The sequence below is a fragment of the Euprymna scolopes genome, chromosome 36, assembly GCF_053919585.1.
Source record: "Euprymna scolopes isolate OS-2025 chromosome 36, ASM5391958v1, whole genome shotgun sequence".
Taxonomy (NCBI): Eukaryota; Metazoa; Mollusca; class Cephalopoda; order Sepiida; family Sepiolidae; genus Euprymna; species Euprymna scolopes.
In genome coordinates, this window is record NC_136517.1 from 11,285,883 (window position 1) to 11,310,981 (window position 25,099).

The following is a 25,099-nucleotide window of genomic DNA, read 5'->3' on the forward strand; positions in this document are numbered from 1 at the left end:
CCACTAGACGAAACAGACACTCATAAAACACCGACCATGAAACAGTGACGAGAAAAAAGCAACTAAAGAAGAGATTTTGTTTGCATGTATAAGACTTTGATTTCATTTAGTTATTGATCGCTCACCGGTAAAAACAGAACAATTCTTGCTACAAGAACAAAAGAAATACATCGTTGCAAAACAAATGGAAACAAATTATTTTGTTGTTTTTACGTAACGAATAAAATAAGGAAAGGAAAGAAAGAAAGAAATCAAAATGGACGAAAGAGACATCGGCCGGTGGCAAGGCCAGCGTAATTATAACCAAAAGAATCGAAGTATTAAATCACCATTGATGAAACTGAATTAAATTTATGCTTGACTTTGACAGGCGAAAGGCGGGAACAACAGGTGACGCCAATAAATCTCTTTTCGTCTATTCTTGGTTGCTCATAGCAAATTATTTGCACAACATTACTTGATGAAAATCAGAATCTTATAGGCGCAGATGGCACCAGCAATCTATAATTTTGCTACCTTTCGTTTTTTTCCTCCCTGACGTCATCTATTGCAACAGAAAATAGAAGGAGATAGTCATGATGTAATTATACTGCGGTTGGGAAGAGAACGGAAAAAAGAGGGAGGAGCTCATAAAAAAATGAATAATTATTATCAAGGAAGAAATATATATGATAGTCCGGGCAGGCATGTAACACAACTTCTCTCTTTCTTGTTTTTTCCTTTCTTTTCTCTACTCCTCACTTTTATTCTCTTCTCGGCCCATTCCTCTCTCGTCACGCACGCACACACACACACACACACACACAGATAACTCAAGTCGATGAAAGGGAATTAGCTCTTTAGTCGTTCAAAACGATGTATCCATTTTATTTTAGGGCGGTCCATTTTATTACAAGTGTTTCAAGAAGATTTTTCTATTTCAAGGAGGCCCAAAAATGGACCCAGTTTATTTCAAGGTGGTTCATTTAATTTCAGGGTGGTCCAAAAAGATGTATCCATTTTATTTCAGTGTGGTCCATTTGGAGGATTATTGCAAACTCCAATGTATTAATAGCCAAAGTAGTTTAGCATAAAGGAGTACATTATAAACTATTGAACTGTGCTCACAAAATATTGGCATATGAAGGAAAACTTAAGCGACACAAGCTTACATAAATTTATGAAAAGAAAATCGTAGTTTTCCTTTCTGTTATCGTGATCTGTTATGTTTTAATCGGTGAGCGATCAATAAATTGTACGTGCGGTATTTTATTTATTTACATCGTTGCTATTTTGCTTTATGTTTCATAGTGGTTGTCGATTGTCTCGTCTTTTTAACTAAGACGAATAAAACTCTTTTCATGCATGAAAAACACAAGGAGACTTTTGCTGAGTTTTCTTCAAGTTTTGTATTGTTATCATGATTGTGTGATCGTCTAAATGTTGCTGTCTATTTGTGATATATTCATATCTAATTGTTCATATGCAGTTGTGTGTGTGTGTGTGTGTGTGTGTGTGTGTTACATGTATTTTGACATACCTTATCTTCATGCGTCCTTGATCTTCCATCTGGAATTCATCTTGTTCTTGGAGGGGATACTGGACCTGTTTTGGACGAATATTCATTCATTCCAAGATGATGAATTGGTTTTATATAGATTTTATTTACCTTCCAGATCGATCGCAGAAGAATGGAAAGTGAATCTTTGCTTGCGTGGTTAAGGTCTTATTTTCACACACGTCAGCTCGTCCCCACCCCAGTGAAGGGGAGGGGACGGCCCATTAAGCTGTCTGCTCTTCTCTACTTCCAAATCCAAACTCACTGATTCCAGCTAACCTGATCATGTAACTCACACGCATATTCGATCAACTGACCCTCAGTTCTGGTAAAACGTGTCTACAATATGATTTAACATTTTTCTTTCTAATTTTTGATCTAATTCCTAACACAAGGTTTTATTGGAAAGAATCGACTTAAGTGAGAGAGAGAGAGAGCGAGCGAGCGAGAGAGAGAGAGAGAGAGAGAGAGAGAGAGAGAGAGAGAGAGAGAGAGAGAGAGAGAGAGAGCAATTTATGCCAAAGAATATTTCCTTCTTAACTTACTAAAATAACAAACGGGTGACACAATGGATAAAGATATTCTTTGAGATTGTCAGTTTTCTACATCATTTGGACATGTCTGGTTTGTGTGCTTCCAATAGAGAGACTGAACTTAAAACCTTAGCAGGTAGGGAATTCCAAAGTTTAGCAGTCAGAGAGTAGAAACTATTAGAGTAGATGACTTTCCGGCATCTAAGGACCTCAACAGTGATGGGGTGGGATTTTGCTGCTTGTCGAGTTAGTCAATAGTATTCACATCAAGAGGGAACAAGTGCTATAAGTTCATCAGAGCACATTCCATTAAAGTACATGTAAAACAGGCACAACGATGCAACACTGCAGGGATGGAACAGAGGTTAGAGCTTGATAAGTTTAAGTTAGATATGTGTATATGCAACATTTTCAGGAGCAAAATAAGTTTCTTTATACATATATGTGTGGGGGTTGGGGTTATACACTGGGTCCTTTATCGCCTTATCCGATGCACTTGTTTCTCTTCACTGAATTTCAAAGGTGCTTATCGATCGTCTCGTCTTTTTAACTTAGACAAATAAAACTCTTGAATTTTCTTCAAGGTTTTATTGGAGAGAATCGACTTAAAAGAGAGAGAGAGAGCATTATATTGTTCTATTTTTTAAAATTTAGATGAATAAAAGTTCTCATGTGGGAAAGACATTGAAGAAAGACGTTTGCTGAGTTTTCTTCAAAGTTTTATTGGAAACACTGGACTTAGGTAAGGGAGACTAAAATTATTTACTTTTTAATTTCCCAACTTATTCTCAAGAAATAAGTGATGCAATTAATAGAGCCTCAAGTTTCCGCTTAGACTATTTCTACATTATTCTACATTATTTTACATCATTCTATTCTATTCTATTTGAGAATTCTATTCTAGTCTATAATTCTATTCTATTCTATTCTAAAATTCTATTCTACAATTCTATTCTATTCTATTCTATTTTATAATTCTATTCTATTCTATAATTCTATTCTATTCTATAATTATATATATAATTCTTAATTTCTATTAAGTTATTCTTAATTATTCTGAAGTTCTATTATTATATATATAATATATTCTATTCTATTCTATTCTATTCTATTCTACATTATTCTACATTATTGGACATAATCCATTGCAATGCTTCCAATTGAAAGACTGAACTGAAAACTTAGTTTTCTCTTCTTCAAAAACGTGGCATTATCGCATCATCGTATCATTTGATTATATTTTATCTAAGGTGTGTAACCTGTTGTTCCCTGCTTCCTTATGTCAACCGTCTCTCTAGGGATTTTATTCTCGGACACTAAAATCAACAGAGATTAGACCATTCTTGTAATGAACCAGTTCCTGTTGATTTTGCGGTGGAAGTTTAGTTCTGTGCAGTTCTAGAAGGTTCACCCTCCCAGGCTTTGCCTTCTCTCTTTGAGAAGGGGTCAGTTTATTCCTAATCGCCTGAGGCGCTCTCACCGGAGAATGCCGTCGGGGCTGACCAGGCACTTTTTTGCAGGTCAGAGTGCCCCTCTTCAGAGGTGCTGACTTCTCAATCCCCCTTTCCAACCCTGATTCTTGCTGTGCGAGAGAACTAAACAATCCCTACATCACCCGTCTCTGGATACAATTTTCTTTGCAGCTCGGTTATCCTGACATGCACTAAGGGTGACCCTTGTTAAAATTCACAATAACTAAATCACTATTTACTGGCATAGGATTTCTACAAGGTGACAGATCTACCCTATTTTGCCACTGAATGGTTTCTTCCTAAGTCTTTGAATAAAGTCGTTATGACCAATCAGTAGCAGGGAGAAGAGAAGTTAAGTGAGGAAGCCACTTCAGTCAACCCATCATTTTTGTACTTTTTGTTAATACAATTTCTTATTAGTTATCTTATGTTCATGTTATTTATTTCGACGCTTTAGGGCCATACTACTTTCAATAATGAATGTTACCTATTAGGTAACATTCATTATTGAAAGTAGTATGGCCCTAAAGCGTCAAATACAAATGGTTATACCTTTTTGGACAATCCTGTAATTTCCATTCTCAGAAAAAATTGGGAAAAAATACGTACTTACTTGATGTGGCCGTTCTTAAACTGACAGCAACCAGTACCGTCAGGTAAAAAAACGAGAAGCAGCTTGCTGCCTGGAATGTCATCAAAGACCAAGGTGTAGTAGCACGCCGGGTGGTTGCAGCCACTTGGACAACCAACGACCTGGTAGCGAACGATTGCAATGCGGCCAGATTTATAGCTTTTTTAAAAGTAGTTAGTGAAAATGCAACACATGGATTTCAGAAGGGTATATATATATATATATATATATATATATATATATATATATATATATATATATATATATGCTTATGAAAAAAAGTAAAATTTGCCTAAATAAAAATAAATAACTGGTAATTGGAGTTACACAATATATATATATATATATATATATATATATATATATATATATATATATATATATATATATATATATATATATATGCTAAATTTATGGAGCACTTATAAAAAGATGAGATAATAATCTAAACCTGCATATTTAAATATTAAGAATTGAAAGCAAACGTAAAATATTTAACAGTAGGTTGTGGTATTTTTGTTTTTTTGCTTTAAACCTTTCTCAAGCGTTTTAGCTGAGTTTCATACTAAATTCATTACAATATTCGAAATGATTCATTGTCATACTAAAGGTTATTTCTTATTTTTCAGGTAATATTTGATTCCTACCAGTGCTATAATAATATATCTAATTGGAAATGTTTCCAAAGATGCAGCTTTCAGAGATTAAAATGGCGCACATTATTGCTTTTTCTAGTGAAAGATATTCCCAAGTAGAAATTTCCAAGAATATTGCCAGGAAGGGAGTTCAAACAACGATTAATAGGTACAAGGAAACAAAATCTTTCAAAAACAGAAAAAGTCAAAACCGTAAAACGTCTGCAACCGCAGATCTTTGAAAAAGAGCATCCCTTGCAGATAGGAAGAAAAGAAAAGTGATTTAGAGCTTGCTACTGAGCTTAGGGAGGATGCAAACAAAGACATCAGCCCAATTATTGGGCCAAAATTGTTTGGTCCAACGAAGTAAGTTAACAGCTTCTATTTCCTAAACTTTGGAAGGAACAATTGAAACTTTTATGCGAATACACATCCATAACATTTATTCAAAAACTGTAACAAATTCTGTTTTTTTTCCATCAGGCATTTCACCCTGATTGTATGGTTCCAACTGTATAATTTTGAGGAGAAAGCGTAATGATTTGAGCAGCATGGCTTCTTCAGGTGTTGTGCACATGTGAGGATAGAATGAATATTTATACTAACATGTTGGAAGCAGGTGTACCAAACCTTTTTGACTAAAATATTTAATAATAACATTCCAAATGATGTACTCTTCTAACAAGACAATTCCCCATGCCATATGGCAAAAGTTTTAATGGATTGGTTTGAGTGATGAAGTGGCCCCCCCCCCCTCAATCACTAAACCTAAATCTATTGAAACTTTGTGGTTCGATCTAGGGAAAAGAGTGAGAAGCAGAAATGTTCATCGAAAAGAAAAGACTTTATGAACAGTGGCAGAAAATACATCCTACCACCTGCAACAATTTGGTCAATAATATGCAAAAACGGATAAAAGCTGCTATAAAGGCAAAAGTAGGACATTCCAAATATTTATTGTTGTTTGAATAGATTTATTAATGTTTATTCCACTATTCTTAACTTTTAAATATATAAGTTTGAATCATAATTTCGATTTTTCATTGGTGCTCTATAATTTTGGTCAAGGATATATATATATATATATATATATATATATATATATATATATATATATAGTGTTATAATGGAATAATTCCAGGAGGGAATCCGGGTATGTTATTTTATTTTATTTTATATATATATATATATATATATAAAATATATTTTAGTCATCGACATACAGACCTGTTTCGTTGTTTCACAACTCATCAGTGCCGCTAGACTAACACCTCTCCCAAGCCGAGGATCGAACCTAGAACCGTCGTGATGACAGTCGGCAGTCCTACCCCTTGACTACGGAATCGGTGGCCGAAATTAACCTGTCCGAACGATTATTTAAATAAACATCCGTCCGCTACTTGTAGAGGGCTCAAACGTTTGTTTGTAAACAAATCGCGAGCTTCGCATTATTTCAGCTAAATTAAGTAGCGAGTAAGATAATTTACGAGAGTGCTCTACCAAAGAGGGGAGCTTTATAAAATATATTTTAGTCATCGACATACAGACCTGTTTCGTTGTTTCACAACTCATCAGTGCCGCTAGACTAACACCTCTCCCAAGCCGAGGATCGAACCTAGAACCGTCGTGATGACAGTCGGCAGTCCTACCCCTTGACTACGGAATCGGTGGCCGAAATTAACCTGTCCGAACGATTATTTAAATAAACATCCGTCCGCTACTTGTAGAGGGCTCAAACGTTTGTTTGTAAACAAATCGCGAGCTTCGCATTATTTCAGCTAAATTAAGTAGCGAGTAAGATAATTTACGAGAGTGCTCTACCAAAGAGGGGAGCTTTATAAAATATATTTTAGTCATCGACATACAGACCTGTTTCGTTGTTTCACAACTCATCAGTGCCGCTAGACTAACACCTCTCCCAAGCCGAGGATCGAACCTAGAACCGTCGTGATGACAGTCGGCAGTCCTACCCCTTGACTACGGAATCGGTGGCCGAAATTAACCTGTCCGAACGATTATTTAAATAAACATCCGTCCGCTACTTGTAGAGGGCTCAAACGTTTGTTTGTAAACAAATCGCGAGCTTCGCATTATTTCAGCTAAATTAAGTAGCGAGTAAGATAATTTACGAGAGTGCTCTACCAAAGAGGGGAGCTTTATAAAATATATTTTAGTCATCGACATACAGACCTGTTTCGTTGTTTCACAACTCATCAGTGCCGCTAGACTAACACCTCTCCCAAGCCGAGGATCGAACCTAGAACCGTCGTGATGACAGTCGGCAGTCCTACCCCTTGACTACGGAATCGGTGGCCGAAATTAACCTGTCCGAACGATTATTTAAATAAACATCCGTCCGCTACTTGTAGAGGGCTCAAACGTTTGTTTGTAAACAAATCGCGAGCTTCGCATATATATATATATATATATATATATATATATATATATATATATATATATATATATATATATATTTTAAATATAATGGGCGGAAGTCTCTCGAGAACTCTTTCAGCTATCATCTCATCAGGAGAAAATCGATAGCGTAAAAATAACACTATGTCGAAAGTAAAGAGTTCTGATGGGGAACTATTGAATGTGCCAAAAATTACGGGGACACTAAAATAAAGTTTATTAACGTTTAAAAAACGATTAAAATGATGGCACGACGAGGAAAAAAAACAAACAAAAAGGAACGGGAGAAAAGATTCACAGTTCCTCAAAGAGAAAAAATGCGTTAGATGTTTCTTTCTGCCGGCACAAAGAAGGTTTCTGCACCGCAATAGAGACAGACTCCAAAATCTTTAAATGGTTTCTGGAGTCCGCTCTATGTAGCACCTCGAACCATTCAATTTTATATCTATCGGCACGGCACGGGTTGTCAACCAAATGCTGGCCAATAGCAGAGTCCAAGGCTGCAGAAGGAGGGATCTTTTCTCCCGTTTTTTTTTTTTTTTTTTCCTCGTTGTGCCATCATTTTAATTGTTTTTTAAACGTTAATAAACTTTATTTTAGTGTCCCCGTAATTTTTGGCACATTCAATAGTTCCCCATCAGAACTCTTTACTTTCGACATAGTATTATTATTTTTACGCTATCGATTTTCTCCTGATGAGATGATAGCTGAAAGAGCTCTCGAGAGACTTCCGCCATTATATTTAAAACTTTATTTAAATTCTGTACCTCTAAACATTTATATATATATATATATATATATATATATATATATATATATATATATATATATATATATATATATATATATATAGTCTGCTTATCATAGAAACATTATTGGCTACATATGTGCATACATGTTTCAGTGGAATACCAATTCAAAGAGATCACTTCATCAGACCAAAGAAAGGGCGATATTGAAACTAAAGTGAAGATTACATTCGTTTACTTCTGCCCCGTGTATGGCATTAAACTATATCTAATGAAGAGGCATGACTCTAAAAATATGAAGAAGAGAAGAAATACCAAAGAAAAGGGATACTGTATAATAGTTGTCTTGCAGTTTGTTACACTTTGAAGCAATTGTTTTTCTTCCTCCGTATCGCTCGATTCCAGACGAGGTATTTTTGGAGGTTGCACGTCGTCCAATGTTAATGATTGTTTCTTGTTGTGGGGGCGTGGCTTTGAGCGCATTTTTCTTCCAGACTGGCTACCGTTTGATTGGACGATTTTTGATCCGTAAAAAATCAGGCTATAATCACGTGCTCCATCTGACAGTCTTCTATTTTTCCCATGTGTCCTGTAAAAGTAAAGATTATTGTAACAAGATTGTAATAAGATTATTGTAATAAGCTGTTTGTAATAAGATTATTGTAACAAGCTGTTTGTAATAAAATTATTGTAACAAGTTGTTTGTAATAAGATTATTGTAACAAGTTGTTTGTAATAAGATTATTGTAACAAGTTGTTTGTAATAAGATTATTGTAACAAACTGTTTGTAATAAGATTATTGTAACAAGTTGTTTGTAATAAGATTATTGTAATAAGCTGTTTGTAATAAGATTATTGTAACAAGTTGTTTGTAATAAGATTATTGTAATACGCTGTTTGTAATAAGATTATTGTAACAAGCTGTTTGTAATAAGATTATTGTAACAAGCTGTTTGTAATAAGATTATTGTAATAAGATGTTTGTAATAAGATTATTGTAACAAGCTGTTTGTAATAAGATTATTGTAATACGCTGTTTGTAATAAGAATATTGTAACAAGCTGTTTGTAATAAGAAAGGTCGAAGGTTACAACACCCAGTTCTTTTGGAACCCGAAGCCTAAAGTGTTGTGAAGGACCCCAAAATGTTTTGTCGAACTCTCTTACAAACAGAAGTAGCAGTTCAGAGTTCAATCTAATTAAAAATAAAAATAGACAAAAATCTTTGTGATGTCCATACACATCATGTCATATTCCAAAAATCACGTAAATTGATCAAGTAGTTCTTTTTAACTAAGAAAATTATATTTTATTAGTAGGCGATAATGTTGTGCTTTGATCTTTAGCATTTAACTAGCCTGAGTGCCCGGCGTTGTCCGGGTGTTTGGAGGTGTGTGTTGAGCAAAAAAAAATAGTTGTAGTAAGCAGGCAGGCTCGAACCCATGACGCAAAGGCGGAAAAGAAAGTGGAGGTGTGTGCGTAAGGATGTTGGTTGAGCAACAAAAAAAAAAAAAAATGAAAGAAAATTGCGAGCGCAAAAAAAAATGGTAGTAGGCAGGCAAGCAGGCTCGACCCCGTACCGCGAAGGAAGAAAAGAAAGTGAAAAAAAAAAAACATGACGCGTTAGCTGTTGTGCCCATTGTGAAACCGGAAGTGATGTAGGTTTAAATTAATCGAAAAGAGGCGATGACTTTTGGAAATAGCGGTGGTGGTGGTGGTGAGTTTTCTCCATACAAAGCCATACACTTCAATCATTTGGACATCCTTACATTTGGTAACCTCTCCATGGCTTATAGGAAAAGTTGGGAACCTAAAGGGTTCAAGATGAAGCAACCTACCTTATCGACTTGGATGACTGAAGTAATCGAACGCATTTCTTTAATATCTCTTCACGATCCCTGTCACTCAGACCGTCGTTAACGCTGGCATATCCTTGTTAGAACAAAATGAAAAATCACAATATTTAAATAGAAGTCCAATATAATAAAAAAAAATATTTTCATCAATAGATATCGATAAAATAGCACCTTAAAGTAATTTCATCTTAGTACTTACGTTATCACGTGTCACTCCCTTTTTTTTTTTTTAAAAATGGGACCTCTTGATTGCCAAAGATGGAATGCAAAATAAGTATTTTTGTTTTAAATTATATCTGAATAGCGGAAAGAGGGGGCTTTGCCCAGGCGTAAAATATGCTTGCATATGATATTTCAATTTGTCCAGATTCCGTATATATTATTATAGGGTTGTGATTTCAAAAGTAAACAAAAGTATTTAAGATGCCATCAGCTAGAATCGAAACCGAAACTCTAGCATTCAAAGCTGGTGCCGTTACCACTGTACCAAAGTGACATACATAAAAGCTAATCAAAAATTAAAAATTAAAAATAAACTAAAATGAATGTACAAAATATTTAATGATTTTTTCAATTGTGATTCATTTTTGACCCCTTGATAATAATTTTAACTAGCTAAAGATCCATAAAAGAATGGCCCATAAAAAATCCAATCATTTAAGACCTCTAGCGCCGCTCTGTGGCTTTTGGTTTCGGAGGAGATAGAGTTTGAAAATACGGAGACAGACATATAGCCGTTTATATATTAGATTTTGCTGTTGTGTTGAATGTGAAACTCAAACTAAAATGCATTACTTGATCTTAGGACCAAAGTGTAGTATCTTTTCGATCTGTGTGACACTCTCATCAATTCTGACATATACAACTGTCGTTTGGAAATCTGCGTATAATTTGTTTATAGTGGTGAAAGCTTTGTGCAGAACCAACCACTTTTTTGATACAACTGTTAATCTCAGCCGGTGCAATTGAATTGAACTGATAAATCCTTGTACAGAGAGATCTTAGACACTCGAGGATAGTGTCTAGTAGATATTCAAGTTCTTTCCAGATATGTCACTGTTTAAGAATTTTCAAAAGAAGTCAAAGTACAATAGTGTTCGTGGTTATGACCCAACGGGTCACGATTACTCTAGTATTTAACATATCTATTATTATTTCATATATATATATATATATATATATATATATATATATATATATATATATATATATATGCATATAAAAGTGAGAATGTGTGTGTGAGGACACTTCTCAACCTATATACTCAACGAATTTTGGATTTACAAACTTCAAATTTTATATATAGGTTATTAGACAAGATTTGAATTATACTACAAATTCGGGTTGTGAGTTCAATCTCGGCTGTGGCCGCGCTGGCTGGCTGGCTGGATGGATGGATGGAGACATGTGAAAAACTTTTTAATCGGTTTTCATCCGGAAAAAAAGGATTCAAAATTGAAAAATTGATATGTGGCGGTCGTCGGATTTTTATCTGTTTGTCAACTGTTTCACGAATGCGCATGTGTGAATGGTTCACATGACAGGTTCTTTATGTTAAGAATACAAATGTTTAAATACACTTTTTAAATTACGTGTCAAGCTGGCCTACTAGTTATCATACTTAACTCACTGACTTTAGGTTTTGGTTTCGATCCCAGCTCGAGTATTTTTTATTTACTTACACGAAGTGAACTGTTTAGAAAAAAACATAATACTCGTATGCACATGTCTCAATTTCTGTATGAATTAAAATATAATATTTATACCTGTATTACGACCAGGCAACGCCAGGCGGCCTGCTAGTATATATATATATATATATATATATATATATATATATATATATATATAAAACATTAAAATATTCTATCTCTCTCTATATATCTGGAAAAGAATTGAAAAAGATTAACCATAACCACTTACGAAAATTTAAAAAAGTAAAGAATGATTATTTTTCCAAATCTCCAGATCGTATATCTAATCTGAGAAAAATAAGCACATACATCCATTATTGATATAAATTGCCTGGCATAAACACAAAAATGAAGACCTACCTTTTCTCCAAGAACTTGCCGAAGCCAGGCTGAAGCGAATATTAATGCCTTTGTCAAACTGTTGTTGAACTGTTAAAAAAGAAGTTTTTATTTTTTTTATTGATTTAGTTACTAGCATGGCTGTGGAAATCCCACGCTTAATGAAAGTAAATAGGATCGGATTGTATCACTTTATCTCTATATCTTATACAGGGTGTTTAAAAAATAAAATTGGTAAATAAAGGAAACACATTGTATAGATTACTTTCGAAACAAACAATTTGATGTTACATATCCCTGATTCTGTCTCTTAATCTCACTTCCACATAACAATGAAGATATGTTTCCAGGTTCAGAACATATTCACTGCTTAGTTGCATTCCATTGACCAAAGGAAAAAAAAATTATTAGCTGAGAAACATAAGGTGAAAAAAACTTAAAAATGTGGGCATTTATTTTTTTAAATCCCAAGTATATTGACTGGTACATAACATTCTCTGATCATATCAATCGACACAAGACGTTTTGCAAACAACTCAACCCGTACAAAAACCAGATACATAATGTAAACAACTTATTGGACAACTGATCAACCATTCCATTCGATGAATACTAAATATAATTAGATCCTTCTTAGACAATAGGACCATCCAGGTTGTCATAGATGGATGTACATCCAAACAGCATAACATTAATGCGGGAGTGCCTCAGGAGTCGATCCTTGGACTATTCTTGATATTCATTAACCACCTCCTTGATAATATTGTGTCCGAGATGGGTATATTTGCTGATGATACAATGCTCTATAACATGCATGAGGGAAGAATGGATGTACACAAATCTAAGGCAATGGCAGAATACTTAGAAAATTACCTCCAGACAGTAGTGGAATGGGGCCGCAAATGGATGATAACATTTAATGCTACTAAGACTAAGCTGCTTTCCTTTAACAATTACAAGAAGCCTTCCCAACCACTGATATCCATGACAAATAACACTACCTGAGAATTCTTCCTTCAAACACCTTGGCTTAACATTCACAGGAAATATGAATTGAAACAAATACATTGCGGACATTGCGAAGGTTGCTGCAAAGAAGGTTGGTTCCCTCTATTGTGCTAGAAGACTATTCATACCTAAGAGTATCCTGCACTTTTACAAAGCCATCATTCACCCATGCATGGAGTGTTGTTACCACATCTGGGCTGGTGCATTTATCACTAGTCTCTTCCTCTTGGATAGGATAAAAAAAAAGAGCCTCAAATCTAATAGGTCCTGCTTTGTCAACTAAACTGTAACCCCTGTCCCATCGCTGCAATGTTGTTGTATGTTATATCTCTGTGCCTTTCGCTTACCTTTTTAACCAACTTAGCAACAAAATCGCACCCCTTCACTGTTGAAGTCCCTAAATGCCAGAAAAAAACTTTCTACTCTAATAGTTTCTAAACCGTGGAATTCCCTTCCTGCTACCTGCTTTTATATGCAAAAAATTAAATGTAATGCAAACTAAAATTTTATTAGTCATCACCCTGCATGGTCCCAATATATATATATATATATATATATATATATATATATATATATATATATTAGGCACCGCCAAAACTGGGGGGGCAGGTCAGTACTTTTTGACGGACCGTCTTTTTAAAAATCTACCAAAAATCAGGTAATTATCCGATCAATACGAAATTTTCAGCGATTATTAGGAGAAGAATGAACTTTATAACAGTGTACTTATTTTTCATAAACGATATTTATATATATATATTTTTTTGCTTACAAAACCCCCCCTTGTTTTGAAGTGGGAACAAATATGCTTAAAATAATCATCTGAAACTGAACAAAACATATTGTTGTTGTAAGGGACAGAATTATAGATTAAAAAAAAAAAAAAAAAAAAAAAATTGTTTGCATACCTTATTTTGACGTCTGAATATCAGAACTTCGATTGTGTTTAATTATCCCGCTTTTGAGTTTTGAAGTGTGAAATTCGGTGAATATGTTAAGTAAAATAATTAATTTAAGTTAAGCAAAACAAAAAAAAATTTTTTTTTATATTTATACGAAAAAAGCCATTTTAAAATTTTTGATAAATAAATTAACAATTTTTTTTTAGCGAGCCGAATAATGCATGACCATTATTAAACAGAGCATGCTTTGAATAATCGATACAAAAAAAAAAAATTCGATAAATATTGTGCCCTTTGTGTTAAAAATAGCATCATTTTTTTCGATCTCGTTTGAAAACGTTTGCCGCCCTTCGACTACGGTGGACCAAAAGCGCTGAAATAATTTTTTTTTATTCTGCTTTAAATTGCCCCCTCCCCCCATTTTGGGGAGCCTGGCCCCCACACACATACACATTAAAAACCAAACTCATACAAATGGTCACCCATCTGGTACTGGCCAGCCTCAGCTTAATAATACATTGAAATTTTCGTCACTGAAAAATAAGTTTTTTTGGCCTGTTTAGTCTTCCATAGTTTTCGTCTCATCGAAAGAAAACGTAAACAGAGTCGATCTGAACTCTTCGGCGACGCGAAATATCTGGTTACATATATGAATAAGTGGAATTATTTGAAATTCAGGTACTTATATTATAATATTTTTGCATATTCTCTTAGAAAATCATCCTAAATCTTAGTTAGACAATAAATGAATAAATAAATTATTTCAAAAACCCTTTTTTTTAAATATTTAAGTACGTTTTTTGTGCAAGACAAAAAATAACAATTGTTAACTTTTTGGGAAAATTTAACATTTAAAATTGAATTAAAAATAGTAGAAAAAGTTTTACATTATTCTGTTTTCTATATGATAAAATTCAGGGTTTTATCTTTCTGGAAAAAAAAAAGTTACTCAGAAATAATGGATTTTAATAAATGTAATTTAGTTTTAAAAAACAACAACAACTTGATTTTGCGGCCATTTTTGGCGGTGCCTAATATATATATATATATATGCCTTGTTTGGGGTGCACATGAGTAAAAAAACAAAACAAAACAAAACCTGTTAATGAACAAATTCAAACTCCATCATTTCACATACAGACAAATACAAATGAGAATCATGAAAGGCCTCGTAGTAGTTGCTCAAAGAACAATCCCAATTATGTAAAGCACCTGCAAATTTACTTCGAGTGCGTTCGGTACAGTTAAAAAATTAAAACGGATAAAAAAGATATTTGAGTAGAAACTAACAAAAAGAAATAATAGAGTCATTTCCCTTGGACCAAGAAGACAGTATTATCGCCCTTGAGTAAAACAGAGGCGGCCATAACAGTTTGAGAGATTTTAAAAATCTGTAAATTGTTGAATAGATGTTATGCTGCAATGCTGCATCCGTTTGATCATATTTTAACGGTTATTAAACCTATAACACGTATCATCAGACGTAACACTCCAGTCATTATAGCAGCTTTTGTAGAATACACAAAAAGGCAAAATTAGAAAATTATATACACAGGTGGCAAAAAGAAAGTCCGTACAAACCGACGTGAACATTAGAATATTTCAATTAAAAGTCAAATGTGAACCGGTAAAATTATAGAGGAATAAAAGGCAAATCAAATGAGGTATAGTTTGTTTAAACAGTTACATTAAATTTAGCTTAAATCTACAGTTTTTGAAAAAATTACAAGTGCGAACTTTTGCCGGCGCTGTATTTTTTATTGTAAGGTTGCCCTATGTTGATTTACTATAAAATGTCTAATCTGTGTGTGTGTGTGTGCTTGCATGAGTGTGTGTGTATGCGGGCGTTTGTTGTGTGTTGTGTGTGTGAATTGCGTGTGTGCACACATGTGTGTGTTGTGTGTGCGTGTATGGGTGTTTGTTGTGTGTGTGTGTATGTGTGTGTGTGTGTGTGCGAGCGCCCGTGTGTGTGAGTGCGTGTGTGAGTGAGCGTCCGTGTGTGTGTGTATGTGTATGCGTGTGTGTGTGTGTGTGTGAGCGCCCGTGTGTGTGTGTGTGTGTGTGTGTTTGTGTATGTGTGTGAGTGAGCGCCCGTGTGTGTGTGTATGTGTGTGTGTGTGTGTGTGTGAGTGCCCGTGTGTGTGTTTGTGCTATTCCAAAAGCTTACATATGCATGTGTGTCGTTTTCTCACCTCTACTGTGACAACTTTGGCAAGGGAGAGGTTCAGTTATCTCTTGCCAAACTTGGATAATGCTGAATGTGTACCAGAGCGGCGCTCTGGCAGAGCGCATGTGGGCAAGTGTGAAAATATCAGCAGGAGCTGTAGAATAGCTGGCCTTCGAAGATATTAGCAGCACATTTGCACATATGCAAATTAGGAAGCGTGTACGGGTTTGCATACCAAGAAAAAGAAAAAATACTCCACATGGTCAGGAAAGAAGTAAAGTATGGTCGAGATGGATGTGTGGCCCTGTATTGACATTGAGAGAGTTTTAAGCTGGTGTTGAGATGGCAGGGTTTTTAATCTCATGGCAGACGAAAGGAACAGAAAAAATAAATAAATAAAAAGCAGCATTGTTTGAAGAGTAACGATAATGCCTTTTGCTAAAACAGAAAAAAAAACAAGTTGGATTTAATTATTTTTATTTGTTTGTTCCTTTACAGCGCTACCTACCGGACAGTGTGAGGGTTCGAGAGAGGTTTGAAGTGTAACAAACATAGTTCGAGTATAATGGCCACGTTACAAAATAAGGGCACAGAAGACACACAAGATTGAGATAAGGATAACAGATGTATTGAATTATAACATTAAACAATAATAATAAAAAAGAAAGTCCTTGCAAAACTGCTTATGCTTGTGACTGTAGAAGTTCAACTACAATAAAGTTCTTTTATGACCAAGAAAATAGATGATCTTCAGAAGGTTCAGATTTGGGTAGTTACATTCAATTTAAGGAGAGTAAGGTTTCCTTACTTGTTGACTGGGCAGTATCCCATTCAAAAAAAAAAAAAAAAAAAAAAAAAAAAGAGGAAGAATAATTGTTTTTGTTTTTTTTTGCATCCAGCCCGACAAATAGAGTGTCTGCAGATGGGTTAAGGAGAATCGCCTTGGTTAATTGGGTGGGGCTTTTTTTTTAGAATAGGAGGGGTGGGCAAGATGAAAATTATTTATAAGAGAAAGAGAAGTAAACCCTTTTGTATAGTGAGTCTTTCTCAGTCTGTCTTTCCATACTGGTTTAATTAATGTCTGTAATTTTTGATTTCTTGCAAATTAATTTTTAAAATAAATTATTGTTTCTGTTTAAGATATTACAAAAATATATTTTTTGAAAATATAAAACCCCAAAATTGAATTAAATATTTTATTAAATGATTAAAATCATTTAAAAAATTTTTCTAAAACTTTTGGTTTAATACACTTTTTTCAAAGAAGACTTAGTTTTTGTCAGTTTTTCCTTCTTTTTCTTTTAATTTGTCTGGTAGTATTAACGCCGAGGGGTCAGAGAATAAGAAGGATACGTCAACAAGACCGAACATTTAATAATAAAAAAAATAAAAAAATAAAAAAAAAGTCTCCTTTTAAAAAGGTGTATTACACTGAAAGTTTCAGAAAAAATTCAAAAAATCATTTTAATCATTTAATAAAATACTTCATAACATTTGCTTTTCTGATATTTTCAAATTAACTTTATGAATTGTTTTAAAAAATGTGATTAAACTCCTATCTATCTATCTATCTATCTATCTATCTATCTATCTATCTATCTATCTATCAATCTCTCTCTCTCTCTCTCTCTCTCTCTCTCTCTATATATATATATATATATATATATATATATATATATATATATATATATTTTTTTTTTTTTTCTTTTCTTTTTTTTTTCTTTTTCTTCTAATTTACTTTTTTCCTATTGAAATTGAATTCCGCATCATCTGGTATTTTATTTTAAATTCCTTACCTTGAGCATTCAATTTTTAATTTATTGTTATATAATGGGGTACCAACATGACATACAGAGATATGTACTTGTGATGAAGGGTTCATCTGAGTGTGTATATGCCTCACTAAATGTCTATGATAGTTCTTCACTAATTGAACCCTAGCTTATCGTGTTGTAGTCAAGGTGTGTGTTCTTCACATTTTCTCAGTGTATAATTAACTCTTTTCTTTGATGCTTTTAACCCTGCTATGATCGTTGGTACTGTCTCTTTTAGTGTGTGTGTGTGTGTGTGTGTGTGTGTGTGTGTGTGTGTGTGTGTGTGTGTGTGTGTGTGTTGACATATAACACGAATCCATAAACTTGGCATATCTGATTCTGTTGCTTCCTTTTGATCATCTTGAGGGAGCTGATTCTCTTGACAGAGAAGACGCATGCAAGATACTCAAGACGGTGGGTTGGTTTTTATATTTTTTTATTCGCTCCCAGGCATTATGTTTAGCAGAGGAGCGATCAACGATCTTTACTTGAGTGGCCAGTTCTTACACATCCCACATCTGAGATCCCCATCCCCTTTTGAGAGGAGACCTCTTTGAATTCATTTTCTTCTGTTGACGTCCTCAATTCAACTCATTTATTTTTCTCAGCTAACCTGATCACGTGACAACCACGGCCTTCTGGGTCAGCTATCAGACACTGTTCCGGTGCAACTTGTCCAATTGATAGTTTTGACAAGTTTTTTAAACATCTTTAAACAATAAATAACTTCCAATATAAACTATTTTAACAATATCGCTGGATAGAAAGATAGCTAGATAGCTAGATATATCGATAATACACATAGATATATAGATAGATCGACAGACAGATAATTTCCTGTGTTCTACTTACTACACAAACACATGATGTTGTGACATAGCTCGAAACCAGGATATATTTAAGGAGTGAAACTGAGTTGAAGCTGCAAATTAGAAATGCAAACTCAGAGCGGTTTACTTGCCAACCCAGTTGTTGCTGCCTGGCATGGACGTTTATTATTGTACCTATCAAAATAAATCTATTCTATATATTATCGGGTCAATGCACAAGTTTTTATCGGTTTATAGAATGGGTATTTTAAACCATTGAAAATTGATTTTATGCATATTGTTAATAGTTAAATGTTAAAGTGTCTGCACATGTGTACGTCATGTGGAATCAAGCTGCCAATGAATCAAGATAGTGGCGCCTACAACTTTTATAACTAGCAATCTCGCAAGGTGATGCAAAATCTTGCTGTTCGACTGCATAAAAGTAGGCTGCGGGGAAAATGCAAACAAACAGTTGTACAAGAATCCTTTGAGACAGTTGTGTGAGAATCCTTGGAGACGGCTGTATGAGAATTCTTGTAGATAGTTGTACGAGAATTCTTGGAGATAGTTGTACGAGAATCCTTGGAGACGGTTGAATGAGAATCCTTGGAGATGGTTGTTGCCTTTATTGAGCCACTTTGCTTTCCTCCTTTTTTCCTTTTCTTTTTATGATAAAAACTATTTCGGCGTTATGAAATTTGAACTAAAGTTTTAATCCCTGAATTCGAGTGCTCCCCCACTGGCCCATATGTTGTCAAATAATTTGAAAAAACCGAATGCATTTGCAGGCTGTCCAAAATAAAAGAGCTTGCACTGGTCATCGCACTGAATCCCACAAAAGGAGCCTACACCATATACCAGCAACTCAGGGATGACGCAAACTTGGAAGAAATTAAGCAGGCACTATAGGCGGCCTTTGGTATAGACTCCTTCATCATCTGGAAACAATTTACTGAATAATGGCTCAAGCCAGGTGTAATGGTGGACTTATGGCCAATCTGAGGAGGCTGGCCTTATTGTTCGGGGGAGCGAATGGCTGCATACTAAGATGCGCCTTTTTGGCAGGTCTTCCAGATTACATCAGTCGGCTACTGCGAGCATCGATGAGGCACTTTGGCCATTTCAAACTGTCCTTTTCAAGGGCCAGCACTTTTGTTTCACACAGCTAGAATTTGGGCTTAATGTGGCACCTCTCATTATGAAATCTGTTATAGATGCCATCATATCGCAATCGATCGAGCATGTTGTTTTAGCATACGTCAATGACATTTTCATCAATAAAATTTGAAGCCAACCCGCTGCCTGAACTGGATGTGACCAGAGAAAGTTTAAGAATGGAGATATCATTTAGAACAAAAACCCGTGTGACAAGATATGGTAGCAGGTTGATGATGTGCCCTATCACATTAAAGACTTAATGATGTTGGTGACGTAATCTCAACCACCATTGGATGACGAAAGCCAATCGGGTTCTGAGACGAGTGAACAATTGCTCTGATTTATGCCAGCTCTATTAGGTAGTGATTCGGATATTGATAGCCTCCCGGCAGACATGGTGATTCTCAACCTTCAGACTGCAGACAAAAGCACCTTCCTGCCCTGCCTGCGATTAAGAAATCAGGTGAGAGTGTTGGGAAAATTGTGGAAACCAAGAAAATGGCTCATCGTTAAAGTTGTCAACCAAGTTGCCGTGGGGGGGGGGAAGAAAGAATCAAAATGGTGGCACTCACAATTTTTATAACTGGCAATCTTGCAAAGTGGCACAAAATCTTGCTGCTCGACGGTCTAAAAGTAGATAAGAGAGAACGCAGACAGATGGTTGTATAAGAATCCTTAGAGACTGTTGTTGCACATTCCTGAGTCACTTTGCTTTCTTGCTATTTTCCTTCTTTTTTGTGATACACCCGAAAAGTGAACAGAAAGGGAGTCATCTTCCATCATGATAATGCTTGTTCTCACTAGCATTACAGACCAAAGATCTCCTAGGAGAATGTGGTTAGAAATCTTGCCCCATTCTGCATATTCTTCTGATCTAGCTCCTCCATTTATTGCAAGGGTCACAAAACCATTTAGATCTCCTTAGGTTAACATCATGAAAAGAAGATTGACCATGAATTAAATTCATATCAAAATCTAAATAATTTTTAGAAGCTCATTGACAAATGGAGTTACGTTATAGAGAGCAAATGTTGTTGTTGAATAAAGATTTTGAAAAGTTTTTCATTTTCAATTGTTTATTCATCTTTTAGCACATGTTCTTATTTTTTTGTGTTGCTTCAAGTGCTATGAATTCCAAAGTCTAGCGGTCCTGGATATGACCTTAAACTATGTCTGAGGGTGAGGCCCCAATTTGCAGGCTTTGGGGAGTGTGGAGCCACCATTCAATTGCCATTGCTCCCAGGTCCACTCTGACCCGGAGTGGTAGTACCTGTTACGGTCCCAACTATGGGTTGAATAGAAACCAACTTGAAAAAAAAAAAAATATTCTATTAAAAGTTTTTTTCTTCAAAATCACTGGATTCAGCATTAAATAACCTGAAAAGGGTTGATATGCCGTAAAACAAAAACAACCAACCAAAGTCTAGCCTGAAGGAAGAAACTGTTAGAGTAGAAGACTTTCTGGCATTTATGAACCTCAACAGTGTAAGGGTGGGATTTTGCTGCTTGTCGGGAGTATGTACGTCAACGTATATATTTGAGTTCATCAAAGCACATTCTGATAGTGCAAAGATCTTCTAGATTTAAGACACTTTGTGGATCCTAAGAGTGGTAGATGCACCAGCTCTGATATGGCAACAATACTCCATGTACGGTATGCGAATGGTGGCTTTGTAAAGATATAGCCTACTCTCTGAGTAATTTTCTAGCAAGATAATGACTTTGAATATTACCAAGCCAACAATTGTATATAGCAAAAAAAAATAATAAAAATAAAATAAATAAATAAAAAAAAACGTTACAACTCACGTGATGTTTTATTGTCCATGGTGTCAACACAAGTGACTGTCGTCAAGCGAGACTGGCTTCGATTGTTTAACTTCTTCACTGGAACTGTTCATTATGCGAAGAAGAGAAGGAGTAAGCGAATAAATAAACAAATGCATAAATGTAATAACAACCATCGAAATTATTTTATTATGAACATAGATAATCATCAATAATAATAAATGGTCAACCCCATCATAAGTGAATGCAATGTGGCTTTAGTGGGGCCATTTTGTAACGTAGTACCCTTTTACACACATAGATCCAACACATAGCAGAGTACGTCACAAGGAACACAGGACAAGTAATAACTCGACTCCTTTTTTTGTAACATTTATTTCCTCATTGTTCTGCCATGGTCAAGAGTCAAAATTGGGGTCAAAGTTAAAAAAAAAAATTTACCTCTGCGGTCTCTACCAAAGTACTCAGCCAATTTTTGGTCTAAACATTTGAAATTTTACATAAAGTGTATTCAGACATAGAGCAAGCTTTTCAATCGGTTTTTGGCCGAAAATTTGACTGCCAATGGGTCAAATTCCATTGCGGTCTCTAGCAAACTATTCAGCCAATTTTGGGTCTAAACATTTGAAATTTTACAAAAAAGGTATTCAGACATGCAGCAAGCTTTTTAATCAGTTTTTGGGCGAAAATTTAGTTGCCAGGAGGACAAGTTGAAAGAGTTGGTCTTTCCAGACTCTACCAAATTCTTCTACCAATTTTGGGTCTAAACACTTAAAATTTTAGTTGTAGGTTACCTGGGCATGAGTCAAACTTTTTAATATATATATATATATATATATATATATATATATATATATATATATATATATATATATATATATATATATGCACATAAAGTTATGAACAGTAAAGCCGGGCTGAACTGCTATATATCTGGAGGACTCTAACGCCTGGCACTGTAGTTCTTGAACGATCAAATAGTACTAGTATTGAAATGAAAATCATTCAAAATCAGATGCGCTGGACAAATGACTCCCTAAACAACGGTTTTATGGCGAGAGAGCTAGGGGTAAAAAACCACAGCATAAACCAAGAAAAAGGTTCAAGGATTCTCTGAAAACAACTTAAAAATACTTAAGATGGATATACATAACTGGGAAGTCCAAGTGAAATATCGATCACTGTGGGGAAAAAACCATCAGAGAAAGTTGTAAAATTTTTGAAGAGCAGCGTGTAGATCTTGCTGTCTTAAAACGTGTTTTAAGAAAGCAAGACGGAAATTTAATGTCAGAGAAATTACAGCAGAAACTGAAGTGCACTGTATGTGGCAGATACCTTTTGTCAAAAGCTGGTTTTGTTCATCATCTGAAATCACATAAGACAATTGCACTTAAGGGAACAACAAGGATACTAAAGAGAGTTCTTGGTTGGTTTTAGTAAAAGGCAGGACAATGTTAGCAACTGGTTTGGCTGCCCCATACCCAGCGTTACAATCTTTAAAGGAAGAAAATTAAAGAGAGAGAGAGAGAGAGAGAGAGAGAGAGAGAGAGAGAGAGAGAGAGAGAGAGAGAGAGAAAAGGACATGAGTAACAATCTTATGAGAAGCAATGCTGAGTTATATTCGTGGCATTATCTGCAAATCTAAAAGTGGATTCACAATATTATCATGCGATCATCTTTACAAGAAGGAAAGTTTTTATGTCACATATGTGTACTTTCATGTAGGACTAAAGCTGGATTAAAAAGTCACCTACATGCACACAGACGTTCAATACTTAACTGAAGAGATGGCAAACTTCTGTCAAGAAGTAACAATCATGCATGTATATATATATATATATATATATATATATATATATATATATATATATATATATAGTGGAGATGGTAATTAATAAAAACTGAAGAAAGTGCTCAATACTGTTGTAGAGCAAATATGTGTTTTATTTTTATTATCGTACCTTTCTGTTAAGTTACATTATTGTTTCGGCTACTCGGCCGTTTTTTTTTGGCCGCCTGAAGCGTCCTCAGGCTTTTACATAAAGTTTTCTGTAAAAGTCTGAGGACGCTACAGACGGCAAAAAAACGGCCGTGTAGCTGAAACCATATTATGTAACTTAACAGAAAAAATAAAACGTATATATATATGTCAAGAATGAGAGTTCAATAGAAACGTTGTTTTAATTTGAAGAAAATAAAATGAGCTCTCATTCTTGACATTATTCACGCGTTAACTACGCACAGTTCAAACATTTCAGAATACAACTGCCAGATACAACGCGCGGCTCTGTACAAACAGATTTCTTGCTTCAACTTTACAACATGGCAAGGAAGAAGAAAAAGAAAAAAAAAAGAAACAAAACAACACACTGAAGATGGAGTATACCTCCGAAATATATTTGTCATAAATTTCAAACAAGTAAAATATTTGTTTATTTTCCTAATATTACGTTGTGATTTGGTTTCAAGCGCACTCGATGCGTATTTTATTATATATATATATTATATATATATATATATATATATATATATATATATATATATATATATATATATATATGTGTGTGTGTGTGTGTGTGTGTGTATGTATGTATGTATGTTTGTGTCAGGTCATGTCATATGCTATTGGTACCATGTAACCCAGTACTACCTGCCTCATGGTCGGGTCATCGGCGACTAAACTGGTTCCCCCACCAGACTTGTTTGGTGAGGAGAGCGGCTAGTCTCCCTGATGGATTAAAAACAATACCTTCCAAAGGGCGAATGAACTCTTTTTCTGGGTCAACGGCCAACTAGCACCGTGTATATTTGTGTGTGTGTGTGTGTGTGTGTGTGTGTGTGTGTGTGTGTGTGTGTGTGTGTGTGTGTATACATGTGTATTGGGGTGGAGAGGGCTCCCGTAAGCCGTGGTGAAGGCAACTTTCTAGGAGAAGCAAATCTCTGATTTAAAAAACCATAAAGCGGGAGACCAGTACCCGCATTAAGCTGGTCTGCAGTTTAATTTGTTGCTGGCTATCTTGCTCTTGCTTGTTGCTGGATCTCAACATTTTGAACCGAGAGAGAGAGAGAGTTAGCTGTCGTACAAAGCTAAGACTCTGTAACATCATCTTTGTATAGATACTCCCTCAGGCATTTGGGCTCATGGATTTTTAATGTCTGAGGGAGTGGCACTCGTCTGACAAGACGTTGCAATCATCATCATGTATGCATGTATGTATACACATGTGTATAGAGGTACATACATGTATTAAAAAACTGCTGGCCGAAATGATTTCAAGTGTTATGAGGAAGGGAGAAAGCAAATAGCAAGTCTAATGATACCCTGACATCTAAAGTGAATTCGGGAAACATCTTTTGTTGTATGGTCTCTGGCTTTGATAGAGACCATTTTGAAATGACGATAGCGTATTTAAATAGTCCCCAAAACCATCAACATTAAATGTAAACTGAGTGTAAACGTTATGGTTTAGCAAGGAAGAAGATCAAGTATATATATATATATATATATATATATATATATATATATATATATATATATATATATATATATATATATATATATATTTCTTTTCAATTTTCTTATTAGTTT

The 25,099-nt window shown here is 34.9% G+C and overlaps 1 protein-coding gene across 6 annotated transcripts in view; it reads right to left on the reverse strand.

Annotated features, from left to right (window-relative positions):
- Positions 1 to 25,099, reverse strand: part of LOC145260335 (uncharacterized) — a 153,586-nt gene that overhangs the window by 58,720 nt on the left and 69,767 nt on the right. For all 6 annotated transcript variants that reach the window (XR_013864274.1, XM_080118250.1, XM_080118249.1 and 3 more), the window contains exons 3-7: positions 21,532 to 21,615; positions 11,883 to 11,951; positions 9,811 to 9,904; positions 8,304 to 8,561; positions 4,156 to 4,332 (exon numbers count right to left, since the gene is read on the reverse strand). Coding sequence is in view for 5 of the 6 variants with exons in the window: in XM_080118250.1 (XP_079974376.1) it covers positions 4,156 to 4,332; positions 8,304 to 8,561; positions 9,811 to 9,904; positions 11,883 to 11,951; positions 21,532 to 21,615 (682 nt within the window). In the remaining variant the exon portion in view is untranslated. The remainder of the gene's footprint in view (positions 1 to 4,155; positions 4,333 to 8,303; positions 8,562 to 9,810; positions 9,905 to 11,882; positions 11,952 to 21,531; positions 21,616 to 25,099) is intronic.